The 13,650-nt window shown below is 38.2% G+C and overlaps 1 protein-coding gene across 2 annotated transcripts in view; it reads left to right on the top strand.

Annotated features, from left to right (window-relative positions):
- EXTL3 (exostosin like glycosyltransferase 3) overlaps positions 1 to 13,650 on the top strand; it is a 64,630-nt gene that overhangs the window by 43,669 nt on the left and 7,311 nt on the right. For both annotated transcript variants that reach the window (XM_082402774.1, XM_082402773.1), the window contains 2 exons: positions 110 to 254; positions 5,622 to 5,750. In XM_082402774.1, the coding sequence (XP_082258900.1) occupies positions 110 to 254; positions 5,622 to 5,750 (274 nt within the window). The remainder of the gene's footprint in view (positions 1 to 109; positions 255 to 5,621; positions 5,751 to 13,650) is intronic.

Genomic DNA, 13,650 nt, shown 5'->3' with positions numbered 1-13,650 from the left:
TAACAGCTCAAAAAGTCAGCGTCTGCAAAATAGAGGCAATAATTTTAAACGTTTCTGATAACCTTAGAGCTTTGTACTCAGGAGTGTGCATATACTTGTGTTTTTTGAGGGTGTGGAGAGAAGCGCGGGACCGCATTGTGGGTTTCCCTGGCCGTTACCACGCGTGGGACATCCCTCATCAGTCCTGGCTCTACAACTCCAACTACTCCTGTGAGCTGTCCATGGTGCTGACAGGTGCTGCCTTCTTCCACAAGGTAAGAAAAAGCTGGTAGGATTGGCATGAACTTGGTAGGAGTTGAGCCTTTGTGGGGCAGTGAAATGCTGCTTTAAAGTTAGCTCTGCTAATGCTTCTCATATATTCCTTCTCTGCTAGAATTAAGTTATTTCTATTTTTAAACACAGTGATCAAGATGATTAGAGCAACGCTAGAATAAAAAGTCCGGATGAGAAGGCTGCCTGTATAATTGCACATGGGTCAATAGGAAAATCAGTATATCTTCCCGGGCACTGGCTCTCCCTCTGTAAAATTGAGGGCATTGGGCCAAAATGGGGTCCAGTTTCCCCACAACCATTCCAGACGTGACCTGGTCAGCAGAAGGCTGAACCTGGCCCTCTTCTGACTCAGCCACCTCTATCCCAAGCCCCACCACAAACCTCTGTCTGTTGGGGCTCTGCAAGTTCTATTTGATTCCTTAGAGCTTTTAATTGTCATGTTGCCTCACATCCTGGTTTTCGCTGAAAATTCACTGTGCAAGTCCTTGCAGTCATGACTCCTCTCCTGTACTGTTGTCGCTGAACTGTTCTGTTTCCTTGCTCCTGACTCATCTTCCCTCTACCTGTCATCTATTCTGTAAAGTAGCCACTGGCCACATGTGGCTGCTGAGCGCTTGAAATGTGACTAGTCAGCGTTGAGATGTGCTCCACGTATAAAGTACATAGCAGACTTTGAAAACTTAGCGTGAAAGAAAGAGTGTAAACTATCTCAGTAATTTTTTATATTGATTGTATGTGAAAGTGCAATTATTTTGGATACACTGGGTTAAATAAAATATATTACAAATTAATTTTACTGTTTCTTTTTATTTCTTAAAAACATGGCTACTAGAAAATTTAAAATGACAGTTGTGACTCACAGTGTATTTCTGTTGGATATTGCTGCTCTATACCTTCCCTCCCAAGTCCTCCCTCTGGGTTCTGAAGAATCCCTATTTTGAGATCGCCAAACCGCCCACACCCCCCCGCTTCACAGAGTACCTCCTCCATCTCCTTGATCTGATTGAAACCTGACTTGTCTCTGAGGACAGTGCTTTCCTTTTATTCCTTCCAGGGCCAGTGATTGAGGCTACTCGTTTCCCCCGATTTGTACTTTGGAGCAAGGTGTAGAGAACCATTTTCACTGCTTACTGGTGACACTTCTAGACAGTTACTTCTCACCTGTCATGTAAGATCTCATTTGAGGTTCATGGTGTCTGTCTTGTTGCTCCATCTGCCAGCCTCCTACTAATCATCCTTCATGGTCATCAAAGATGTTAGCACCTGGCCCATCATCCTGATCTCCACTCCATGCCCTCCTGGAAGACCTATCCAGCACACTGTCTCCCTGTAATTGTTGAAGTATCACAGGGTTCTACTTCTGTCTGGTGCTCTTCTTTTTTTAATTTAATTTTTATTTTATATTGGCATAAGTTGATTTACAATGTTTTAGTTTCAGGTGTACAGCAAAGTGATTCAGTTATACATATACATATATCTATTCTTTTTCAGATTCTTTTCCCATATAGGTTATTACAGAATACTGAGTTAGAGTTCCCTGTGCTATACAGTAGGTCCTTGTTGATTATTTTATATATAGCTGTCTAGTGCTCTTCTTACTTTGTGTTTTCCTTAAATGTTCTCTTGTACTCTCCATGTCTTGTGGCTTTTCTCAGCATCCGTAAGCTGGTGATTTCCGTCCTTATATTCCAGCCATGGCCTTTCCTTGAGAGCTTTACTCGTGTATTTAATTGTTTTCAGGACATCCCCTGTATGTCCCTCTGGTACTTCAAACTGAACTTTTCCCCAAAAAGCTGATTATCTCTCCCCCCACCCCACCTTCAAATCTTTTGTCCCTCATATATTTCACATCTCAGAGGTGGCATCTTGCAAGTCTCCTCAGTTTTACCTTAAAAGTCATCTTACCAGGAACATTTTGAACCAGCCTTAGGAGGTCATTAAACTCTCGGTTTTTTTTTTCTTTTTAAAATTTAATGTGTGAAGCTGATATGCTCATCCCATTCTTGAACTTGGCTCTCATGATTATTTTCCAAACTTGTGGGCTTTGGTTGGGCTGGGGATTGCGAGTAGAATTGGAAAGCATCGGGCTGAGAAACCACACCTAACTAGGAGTCATTTATTTTTACACTGGTCATTTGAGAAAGAGCCCCCAGTTTTAGCAGTGCATACTCACACCGTGAGAATTTACTTGTCTTCTGGAAAGTCTACCTTATCAAATCTCTGATTGCTCTTTAAAAATGACAATAGTCAGATCCCTTTACTTTTTTTTTTTTTTTTTGTCTTTTCGTGTTTTTTTTTTTTTTTTTGGCCACGCTGCGCAGCTTGTGGGATCTTAGTTCCCCAACCAGGGATCGAATCCGCAACCCCTGCAGTGGAAGCAGAGAGTCTTAACCACTGGACTGCCAGGGAAGTCCCAGATCCCTTTACTGTTAAGTAATAAATAATTGACTTAATAAAACTTAGGTTTGTTGTTTTTTCTCTTTGAAAATCTAAGGCAAGGTTTAAAAACTAGCTGCCCTGAAGCCTTCTGTGGTTACAGATGTTTATTTAGCCCCCTGGTGCCGTCCCATACTCTGCCAGGTTTTAAAAACCAGAGAATTTTACAAAAAGATCTGGACCTCAGTGAAAATGAAGATCAGGTCCTACTGGAGCAGGGTTCCTGCCTGGCACCCGCTGGCTGGAGCTGCGTAGCCACTGTTCCCTGGAGGAGGACACGTGTGTGCTTATCTGTCCCATGACTGTATTTTTCTTACACCCATTTCTTTAGCATGTTTATTATCTATTTGCCTTCCTTGTTTGGCCCTTGAAAGCAGCTAAGTTGGTCATCCCTAATCTAGAGCAATCAAGTATTTTTTTTTTATCCTAAGTGCCTATCAGTAAAATGCTCTGGTATCTCACAAATGTATATATTTATTTATAAATTATAATATGCGTACTACTATACTTATAGAAATTTTTATAAGGTTGAGATAAAGATGAAACAGTTTCAAAATAATATTCTCACTAAATTCTTAAATTTTAGTGAAAGCAATATGATTGAATATGCTTTATTATTTTTGAAAATCTTGATTTGACACTGTATTATGGCAACTCAGAGGTCTATTTCTAAATTAAGCATTTTTTTTTTAAATTTAACATCTTTATTGGAGTATAATTGCTTTACAGTGTTGTGTTAGTTTCTGCTTTATAACAAAGTGAATCAGCTATATGTATACATATATCCCCATATCCCCTCCCTCTTGCGTCTCCCTCCCACCCTCCCTATCCCACCCCTCTAGGTGGACACAAAGCACCGAACTGATCTCCCTGTGCTATGCGGCTGCTTCCCCACCAGCTATCTATTTTACATTTGGTAGTGTATATATATCCAAAATTAAGCATATTTCTGATACTTGGTTTTAATCACTGCCCCTGGAAGACATACCTTATTGCCATGCTTCCTAAGTTGTGATACTTACCCACCAATTTGGTAGCATTTTGTTGAAATTGGACTAGAATTTCCATCTTCTACAATGTGTTCAGTTTTTTTTAGCAAACTAATGAGAAGGTGTTACATTTTTATATTTTAGAGTAGGTTCTAAATTCACTGAAACTTTTCATTTAGAAGATTTTTAAACAGGTTACAAAAGTTTTTCTATATTTTAAAAATGATTTTTGGCATGAAAAAATCACATAATAGTGGAAATACTTCTAAACATTTGTTTTCATAACGCTTTCTCCATATATTTTTAAGTCAGTTCTTTCTTTTTCCTTTTATGATGTCACGTTTCCCTTGATAAAGATATGGATTGTATTCAATGAATAAATATTCTCATTAGCATACTGATGACAATCACTGACCATTTAAAGGGTACACAGATTTTAATCACCTGTCTTTTTGTAAAAGAAAAATGTGTAATTCATCTTTTAAGTTCACCATCTCTTAAGTACTTTGCCACAAGATAACCAGCAAAACACTTTGTGGTACAAAAATTTTATGATTATTTCGCTATATAGATTCTACTATTTAAGGTGGTAAGATACGTAAATCACTTTTATTAGGCACCTCACCTGTTCATCGTCAGCATGTTGCAACACATCACCATTAACATTTGCTCTGTTTCACGGCATTTGCCCATTTCTGTGGTGTAAATATTCTTACCATGGCTGAGTTCAAGTTATCAGTATGAGTCAATGAACATGGTGTTTGGAAGAGATGGGCAGGTCCATGCCAGTGATATAGTATTTTCACCATACGGATATGATAGACATAAACAGCCTCAAGATGACAGCTAATGTGGGACATCCCTGGCGGTACAGTGGTTAAGACACTGCACTTCGACTGCAGGGGGCACGGGTTTGATCCCTGGTTAGGGAACTAGGATCCCGCATGCCATGAGGCATGACCAAACAATTAAAAAACAAAAAAAAGATGACAGTAAATGTAATAAGTAATTGTAAAATGTATTAATTAGTTAATTAAGAAGTGATGAGCTTTAGGTATTTATTGGCTTTTAATATAACATTTAGTATAACTTAATTTTAAGTATATGTAATTATATTTTTAATAATGGCTACTTTTCATAACAAGCTCACAGAATTCTTAAATAGTCTCACAAAACCTCTGAAAATTTAGCAGTCGACATTCACTGGCAGGTTTGAGCTAGCGCAGACCATTCTGTGGGCCTTGCAGGGCATTTTCAGAACTTAGGCTTTTACTCTGAGTGAGATGAGAAGCCATTGAGGGGTTTGGAGTAAAGGAGAGATGAGCTCAGTTGGACTTGTGTTTTAACACGATCGCTCTGCTGTGCTGAGGATGGACTGTAGGGAGGAAAGTATGGCAGCGGGGAGGCTATTTAGGGGACTGTATGAATAATGCGGGCCAGAGGTGATGGTGGCTTGGAGCAGGGGGTAGCCGGTGCCAATAGTGAGAAGTGAGGCACGGAGGGATCGGACGTCTCATGGCTCAGTGACTTACTGAGGTCTGAGAAGATAACCAGGCTTTCCCCCTTGCGTGTCCCTTCTTGCCTTTGTCAGAGAGAACACGGTTCAACTAGTGTCCCACCTAATGTGATAAATCTTTAGATTGTTGCAGAATCACTGTGGTACCAAGGAGATTACACGACGTTTTGATTCTCAAAGGGGGGGATAAGGGCAGTTTGGACGGGCTAATTCTTCACTGCAGAAGGCCTGCCTTGCAGGGTGTTCAGCGTCCCTGGACCCGACTCCCTAAATGCCAGTGGTGCTTCTCGGTGATTGCCATACCCCACCTCCCACCACAACACCCTTCCTTCCGAGCATATTTTTGCTGAAAGCTAAAGAACTGTGGCCTCTGACAAAGTATGTGATTCTGTTTCTGCCCCTGACAGTATTATGCCTACCTGTATTCTTACGTGATGCCCCAGGCCATCCGAGACATGGTGGACGAATACATCAACTGTGAGGACATCGCCATGAACTTCCTCGTCTCCCACATCACTCGGAAACCCCCCATCAAGGTGAGGTCCGCCCACTTACGGGACTGGGGGCACACGTGTACTTAATTCACTTACTTTGTAGTTGTGCGGTGGGTAACTCACCCATACCTCAGAGTCCTCATCCATAAAACGGTGACGATGAAGCCACCAACTAAAGAGGATCATCTTAGGGTTAAATTAGCTGTTCATAACAGCGGCTCTTCACTTCGTAGGCGTAAGTGGATAGAAATCAGAGGGTTTGGAACTTGAATGGGAAAAATGTTGCATCTTTAATTTTCACTAATCTCGAACTGGAGTTTATCCTTTTTATCAGTTATGAAACAGGCTATAATTCATAAGAGTATTTGCAGTAACTGTGATCTGTCACCAGCAGAGCTCACAGGTATTTTCATATCACGTTACATTTGTTGCCACATCTCGAAGTATTGTTTATGTTCATCACTGCTTTGAAATTACGGTAGTTATTAACTTTACCCTAGATCTTGTTACTTAATAAGATAAAATAATAAAAGAGTGCACATATTTCTATATTTCAGTATAACTTGTTTCCTTTGTAATCTCACATATTTTATGCATTTAAAAGCATTTGAGGAGTGCACAGGCTTCACCAGATTGCCAAACCAGAGTGGCAGCGGTGTCCATGGCACACACAGTTTAAGAATTTCTCAATTAAGGTGTGTAAAGCTCTAAGAATAGTGCCTGGCACATAAGTACTTTATAAGGTATTTACACAAAAACAAAAGTACCCTCAAAATTCTAGATGTTTGAGTTCTGTTTTTTGTCTTTGAGTTGGTGAATAGATTTGACCATAATATAACCAATTTCATACTCAGTGCACAGAAAGACCAGTTCCATCACCCTCTCTGTCATTACTGCAGATTCAGACAAGTGAAAGGTCCCCTGGTGAGGGTTAGGGTAGGCCTGGTAAAGGCCTTGTAACAATTAATACTAGAGAATCTGTCCATTCAAATTAATAGTATTTATGACTAGGCTCTGTCAGTGTTTATGCTATGGATTCACACCTGGTATCCTTAGGTTATTGTCAAAAAGGTGTATTATTTAATTTTATAAAATAATAAGTTTACCTTCATGGATATCATTAGTCCAATGAGTAAATAATAATTGGGTGCATATTTCATTCTTCTTAGATTTTGAAAGTAAGTTCTAGACTGAGTAACCACTAGTGTGGCTCAGGGTTATAACTTAACTCCTGAATTACCCCATGGTTTCTTTGACTCCTTAGCCTTCTGCTAAAGCCTCACAAAAGAAGAATAATTAGCAAAATGATGCACCAGATTGTGTGTGTGTTTTTTAAAACTGTGAATGATGATAGTATTTTTTATATAAAAATAGCATGTTTTCCAGGTACAGTGGTAGATCTGATATTAAACAATGAAAAGCACACTTCTTTGTAAACTTTAAGGTAGGGAGGCAAGGGTCTTAGAAATTAATGACTAGTGCAATTTTCTATTCTTTACTTATCCTTTCTTGTGTAGCCAGGGACTGGACTCCAGCCAAGATGTATGCTTTCTATTTATACCGCCCTAGTAGATCAGAAAACATTATCCATGAGAATTTAAAGTATATGAGGGATTAGATACCTAATAATATCATCAGTCACTTGAAGCACTCACAGACATGGTGTATTTTTCATCTTCATGGAAGCGTGTTTGTTATATTATTAGGCCAGTGTTTCATTAAACATCTCTTCAGTGTAGAGAGTGAGATGGAAATAATTTGCACATGGTATACATAATTCTTCCCAAGTGAAAACTTGAAAAGTAAGTAGCCTCTGCATTTTCTTGATCTTATGGAAATATAAGAACAGTTCAAGATTAGGATGACTTTTTAAAATCAAAGGCTCAATAAGTTGAGCCTGTCTTCAAATTCTGAGTTAATTCCCTCAAATTCTGAGTCCAGTTATTTACTTCATATTATAGAACCAGTTAAGCTAAATATTTTCATTAACTTACCTAATTTTATCAGGTATATGTACTATTTTATGTTATAAAATAGTAATTTTTTTTTGCTTTAAATACTTCAAATTGTCACTGTCCCCTCCCTTGTTATAATTAGGAAGGCATGACTGTTTTATATGATACCAGTATTCTTTCAATAATGTTAATATCTTAACAATATTGACTAAATAAACAGGGAGTTAATTTCATATTATTGCTTTGAATAATGTACTGTTATCTTTTTGAGGAGGAGAAAGATCTAGAATGTAAATAGGCTTCATTCAGAATAAAAGATTAAAAACTCATAAAGCATTGAGAAGATAGATGGCTGGCTTAGGGGATAAGGAAGTAGAGAGAGGACGCATAGGTAAGCATCTTAATATTAATGTTGAGTAAGTTCTCAACATCTATTAATGATTTTCCTTACTGTTACTAAGCATAACTTCTCTTAGACTAAAATTACCTGGAATGTTCCCGTGTAAAATATAGTCCATGGTATTGCTTAAGTAAATATTCAAGCTTCAGCTTATAGTTGTTACTTTATTCCTCTTAATTTTTTGTATGTTTTATTATGTAATATATAAATATTATATATATATATATTTTTAAAATAAATACACTGGGGTTGCAATCTCAAAATTTTTTACTGATGGGTTACATGATTAAAAACGTTTATTTGGAAACCACTGCTTCAGTGAAAACAACAGTATAAAATAACTTTTTTGTGCCAAAGTGGAGTCATTTGCAGGTTAAGGGGTTATTCCCCCTGAGATTAAATGCTGGCATCTGAGATGAGGAGGAAGATTTTTAGGTACGGGGAGAACAAAGTAGAATACTGGACATAGATGCTGTTTGATTATATCCTTCTCTAAGTCCTTGACATCTGTCTCCTGCTTCAGTGAAAGCTGGTGGGAATAGTAGTAAGTGACTCATTGTAAACTGGAAGGGCTCTAGAGAACTGCCGATGGGTGGGAGGGTGAAGGAAGGCGACCGGTGGGGTCCTGTGAAGGGACCTCTGGGGGTTGTGACTCCCTCAGAGTTTTGTCTCTGAGGTGTGTCCCTTGGAGCCTGGCCTGTGATCATGGTCACTCCTCAGTTTCAACTCTAGAGACCTGGCTTCTGATGGCTGATATTGGCTGTATGTGATGATTATTCTTCAGCTATAATTAACTGGATGGGCCATTCAATTTTAATTTTTTTCTCAATTTATAATAGTAATAATAATTGTAAAATTATTCAGGAAAAGACAGACATATTCAGAAAGAAAACAGAACAAACAGGTTTGAAAGACCTAAATAGAACTACTGGAAATGAAAATTATAGTTATTAAAATGAAAATCTCTGTGAATGGGATAAAAAGATAAGACTTAGCTGAAGACAAAATTAATGGCCTATAAGATAAATGTGAAGAAATTTCCAAGAAAGTATTACAGAGATATAAGATATAAAGAGATGGAAAATAAGAAAGGTTAAGAGACATGGAGGGGCTTCCCTGGTGGCATAGTGGTTAAGAATCTGCCTGCCAATGCAGGGGACACGGGTTCGAGCCCTGGTCTGGAAAGATCCCACATGCCATGGAGCAACTAAGCCCATGCACCACAACTACTGAGCCTGCGCTCTAGAGCCCGCGAGCCACAGCTACTAAGCCCACGTGCCACAACTACTGAAGCCCGCGCGCCTAGAGCCTGTGCTCTGCAACGAGAGAAGCCACTGCAATGAGAAGCTCGCGCACCGCAACGAAGAGTAGCCCCTGCTCACCGCAACTAGAGCAGCAATGAACACCCAACACAGCCAAAAATAAATAAATAAATTAATTAATTAAAGAGAGAGAGACATGGAGGTTGTAAGGAGAAGGTGTAACATAAAACCAGGAAGGGAAGAGTAGAGAGAAAGTGGGAGGGGCGGTCTTGAAAAATATGAGAATTTCCAGAATTTATTGAAAACCTGAATACTACAGCAAACATCACGCTGAATCGTGAAAGTTTAGAAGATCCCCAATGAAGTCAGTAGTAAGATAAGGTTACCCACTAAATAAATGGAGATAGAGACCACATCCACATTCATATCATCAGGATAGCAGTTCTCCCCAAATCTAAAATGTCAGTGTAACTCTAATCAGAATCCTATTAGGGTACTTTATTTGGTTTAATTTGGCTTGGAGTGAAACTTGACACACAGATCCTCAAACTTGTATCAAAAGGCAAAGGACCAGAATAGCCAAGACACCAGTGAAGAAGATGTGGATTTGCCTTGTCAGAAATCATGACATGGTAATAAAATACATAACTAGGACAAGGTGATATTGGCACAGGGGTTGACAGATAAATCAGTGGTACAAAGCAGAGCCCAGACACAGACCCACGCCTGTGCGGAAACTTGCTACATGATAAAGGTGGCATCTACAAATGAATGTTGGGATAATTGGTTTTCTGTATGAAACAGAAATACATGTCATCATACCATACACAAAGTAAATTCCAGATGGGTTAATCAACCAAATGTGAATGCAAGCTTTAAAACTTCTAACAAAAAGTACAGAAGTATTTTTGTGATCATAGACCAAGAGAGATGAAAAGTGCAAAATATAGAGGAAAAGATTGATTGGTTTGAATATATTAAAATTCAAACCTTTGTTCAGCAAACCTCTATGTCCACAGACTGGGACATTTACAATGCTGATAAATGACAAAGAATTAATACTCAGAAAAAATTTCCAAATGAGAAAAAAAGACTACTCAATTGATTCATTTAGTTTGTAGAAAAGTACTTCAATGAAGTAGAAACCTAGATGACTAATGACTAGATGACTAATAAACATGCTCAACTTCTGTAATAATCAGGGAAATGTAAGTTAAAACAATGGGGTGTAGTTTATACACATCAAATGGGCAAAAATGAAAGTGATAGTACCAGGTGTTAGTAAGGATGTGTTAAAATTGCAGATACTATACAGAGCTGGTGGGTGTATACATTGGGATATCTGTTTTGAAGAAAGTTTGATTTTATCAAGTATAATTAAAGGTCATGTTCCCCATGACCTAGCAGGAGAGGAAAGGAAGGAGGGAGGGTGGCACAAGGACTAACTCTATTTGTATTGTTTTGTTTCTTAAAAAAAAAAAAAGGAAGAAAAATATATATGTAATCTGAAACAAATAGGGCAAAGTGTCAATATTTGACACAACTGGTGGGTTTGCTTGTTTGTTATATTCTTCCCCTTTTTTAAGCATAGCATTTCATTTGTGTATTTTAAACTAGTAGCATGTGTTTCATACATATATAGTCATATATGATTCTTTAAATACATACCGTCTTTAAACAAATACCCGTGGAATAAAAATGATACTGAAAATAAGGTGTAACATTTTAAATACCCATCTATTGTATATGTACCGACATAATCCCAGCCTGCTTCTTCCTTCCATAGATAATTGCTATCCTGAGTTTTGTTTTAAAAATCCCCTTCCCCTCCTCCCTTAAAAAAAATGCTTTTATCATATGTGTATTCATCGCTAAATGATTGGCACTTTTAAACTTTATGTAAATGAAGTCAAACTATAAGCATTCCTCTGCATTTAGCTTTTAAAAAACTCAATCTGTGCGCTTAGTCAGTGTTGATGCTTGTAACTATAGTTTATTCATGTTCATTGTCCCAAAGTCTTACAGATGCTCTCCCCCATACTCTTCTAAAAGTTCTAGGTTTTGCCCTGTTGTATTTAAATCATTAATCCTTGTGGAAGTGATTTTTGTGTATAATGTGAGATAGGGTCCCAATTTCATTTTTGTCTCCTAAGCAGTTTTCATTGCACACTTAGTTCATCCATACCCAGTGATCTGCAGTGCTGGTCTGTCATTGTTCAAATGTCTGTGTGTACATGGATCTATTTAAGGATTCTTTTATTCTGGTCTGTTGGTCCAGTTTGTTCATGTGCCAAAATCACATTAATTGTCATATCTTTAGAAATATTTTTTTGTCTCTGCTAAGACAAATCCCCTCTAACTTAATCCTGTATTTCAAGAGTGTCTTGCCTATTCTTGGCCCTTTCTCCTCCCACATAAATTTTGGAATCATTAGCTTGTCAAGACAGACACAGACACACACAGAGTTGGGATTTTGATAGGAATTGAATCTGTAGGTGAAATGGGAAAAATTGATATCTTTTTAAAATTATCGAATATTATATAATCCCCAGGTTATAAAGTTCCACAATAATTTTACAATAGAGGTCTCTGAACATCTTTTGTTAGACTTATTTCTAGGTATTCTGTATATTTTGTTGATATTTTAAATGGTATTTTCCAAAAGTTACATTTTCTTTCATTGTTATAGAACTATTTGTTTCTTATATCTAGGAAACTTGCTGAAACTCCATTTAAAAATTTTTGTTGATTGATATGGGTTTTCTGTGTTGACCGTCATATATCTCTCATGCAAAGAACTGTTTTGTTTTTTCCTTTCCAATCCTCATAAGCCATTTTATTTTATTTTTTATCGTAGCCAGGACCTCTAGTACAGTATTGAATAGAAATGGTGATGATGGGCATCTTGGTTTTATTCCTGATTTTAAAGGGATGCTTCAGATAGTGTGCTATTAGGTGTGATGCTTGCTTTACATTTTAGCTTATTGAAGTTTCTTCCTATTCCTTATTAGCTAAGGATCTTTATTATGAATGATTCTTTAATGTTATTGAGTGCATTTCCTATTATCCATTGATACAGTCGTGTGTTTTATCTTTAATCTCTTGTGTTGACATTCATGCTTTCTTTGGATAAACACATTTGGTCACAGTTCTTTTTATAAATAATTTTCTGGATTTGGTTTTCCAGTATTTTGTTTGGATTACTTGAATTTGTGTTCATGAGTAAGTGAGCCTATGATTTTCCTTTCTAGTATTATTATTATTTTTTTAAATTTATTTATTTATTTATTTTTGATTGCATTGGGTCTTCGTTGCTGTGCGTGGGCTTTCCCTAGTTGCGGTGAGCGGGGGCTACTCTTCATTGCGGTGCGCAGGCTTCTCATTGTGGTTGCTTCTCTTGTTGTGGAGCATGGTCTCTAGGTGCACGAGCTTCAGTAGTTGTGGCACACGGGCTCAGTAGTTGTGGCTCGTGGCCTCTAGAGCACAGACTCAGTAGTTGTGGTGCACGGGCTTCATTGCTCTGTGGCATGTGGGATCTTCCCGGACCAGGGATCAAACCTGTGTCCCCTGCATTGGCAGGCGAATTCTTAACCACTGCGCCACCAGGGAAGTTCCTTTCTAGTATTATTTATTTCTGGTTTCGGTACGAAAATTGTAATTAGTCTCATTATATGAGTTTGGGGCAAGTTCCCCTTTTTTTCTATTTTATGGAAGAGTTTGTGCGCAATTGGGATTGTGTTTTCTAGGAGGCTTGGTGGAACTCAACCTTTGACATCTTTTGGGGCTTTGCATGTCTTTTGTGGGAGGGTACTAAACTATAGATTCAGTTTCTTTAATGATTATAGAAATTTTCAGGTTGCTTGTTTCTTCACTTTTTATTTTTTTCAAACTTTTAAGTTGTAAAATATAATCCTCATATAGAAAAAGGCATAAAATTTAAGTACACAGCTTAATTATTATAAAACAACCCATTAAACATGGGGTGTCAGGACCCCAGAAGCTCCTGCATGCCCCTTCCCAATCTCAACCTCCTTCCTCAGCCCCAGTTTTAATCACTGTTGTGGGTTGAATTGTGTCTACCCCCGCCCCCGCAAAAAAAAAGATATGTTTGAGTCCTAACCCCAGTACTTGTGTATGTAATCTTAACTGTAAATAGGGTCTTTGCAAACATAGTCAAGTTGAAATGAAGTCAAACTGGAGTAGGGTGAGCCCTTAATCGTATGGCTGGTGTCCTGCTACGAGAGGTGGAGGAGAGACCCAGAGGCGCACACACAGGGAGTGTGACGTGAGGCAGAGATGCGAGTGGTGTGTGAGCCAAGGAACCC

Source organism: Balaenoptera borealis, assembly GCF_965194805.1.
Source record: "Balaenoptera borealis genome assembly, chromosome: 8".
Classification (NCBI taxonomy): domain Eukaryota; kingdom Metazoa; phylum Chordata; class Mammalia; order Artiodactyla; family Balaenopteridae; genus Balaenoptera; species Balaenoptera borealis.
Note: the sequence above shows the minus strand (reverse complement) of the source record. Positions and strands in the feature narration are given on the sequence as shown.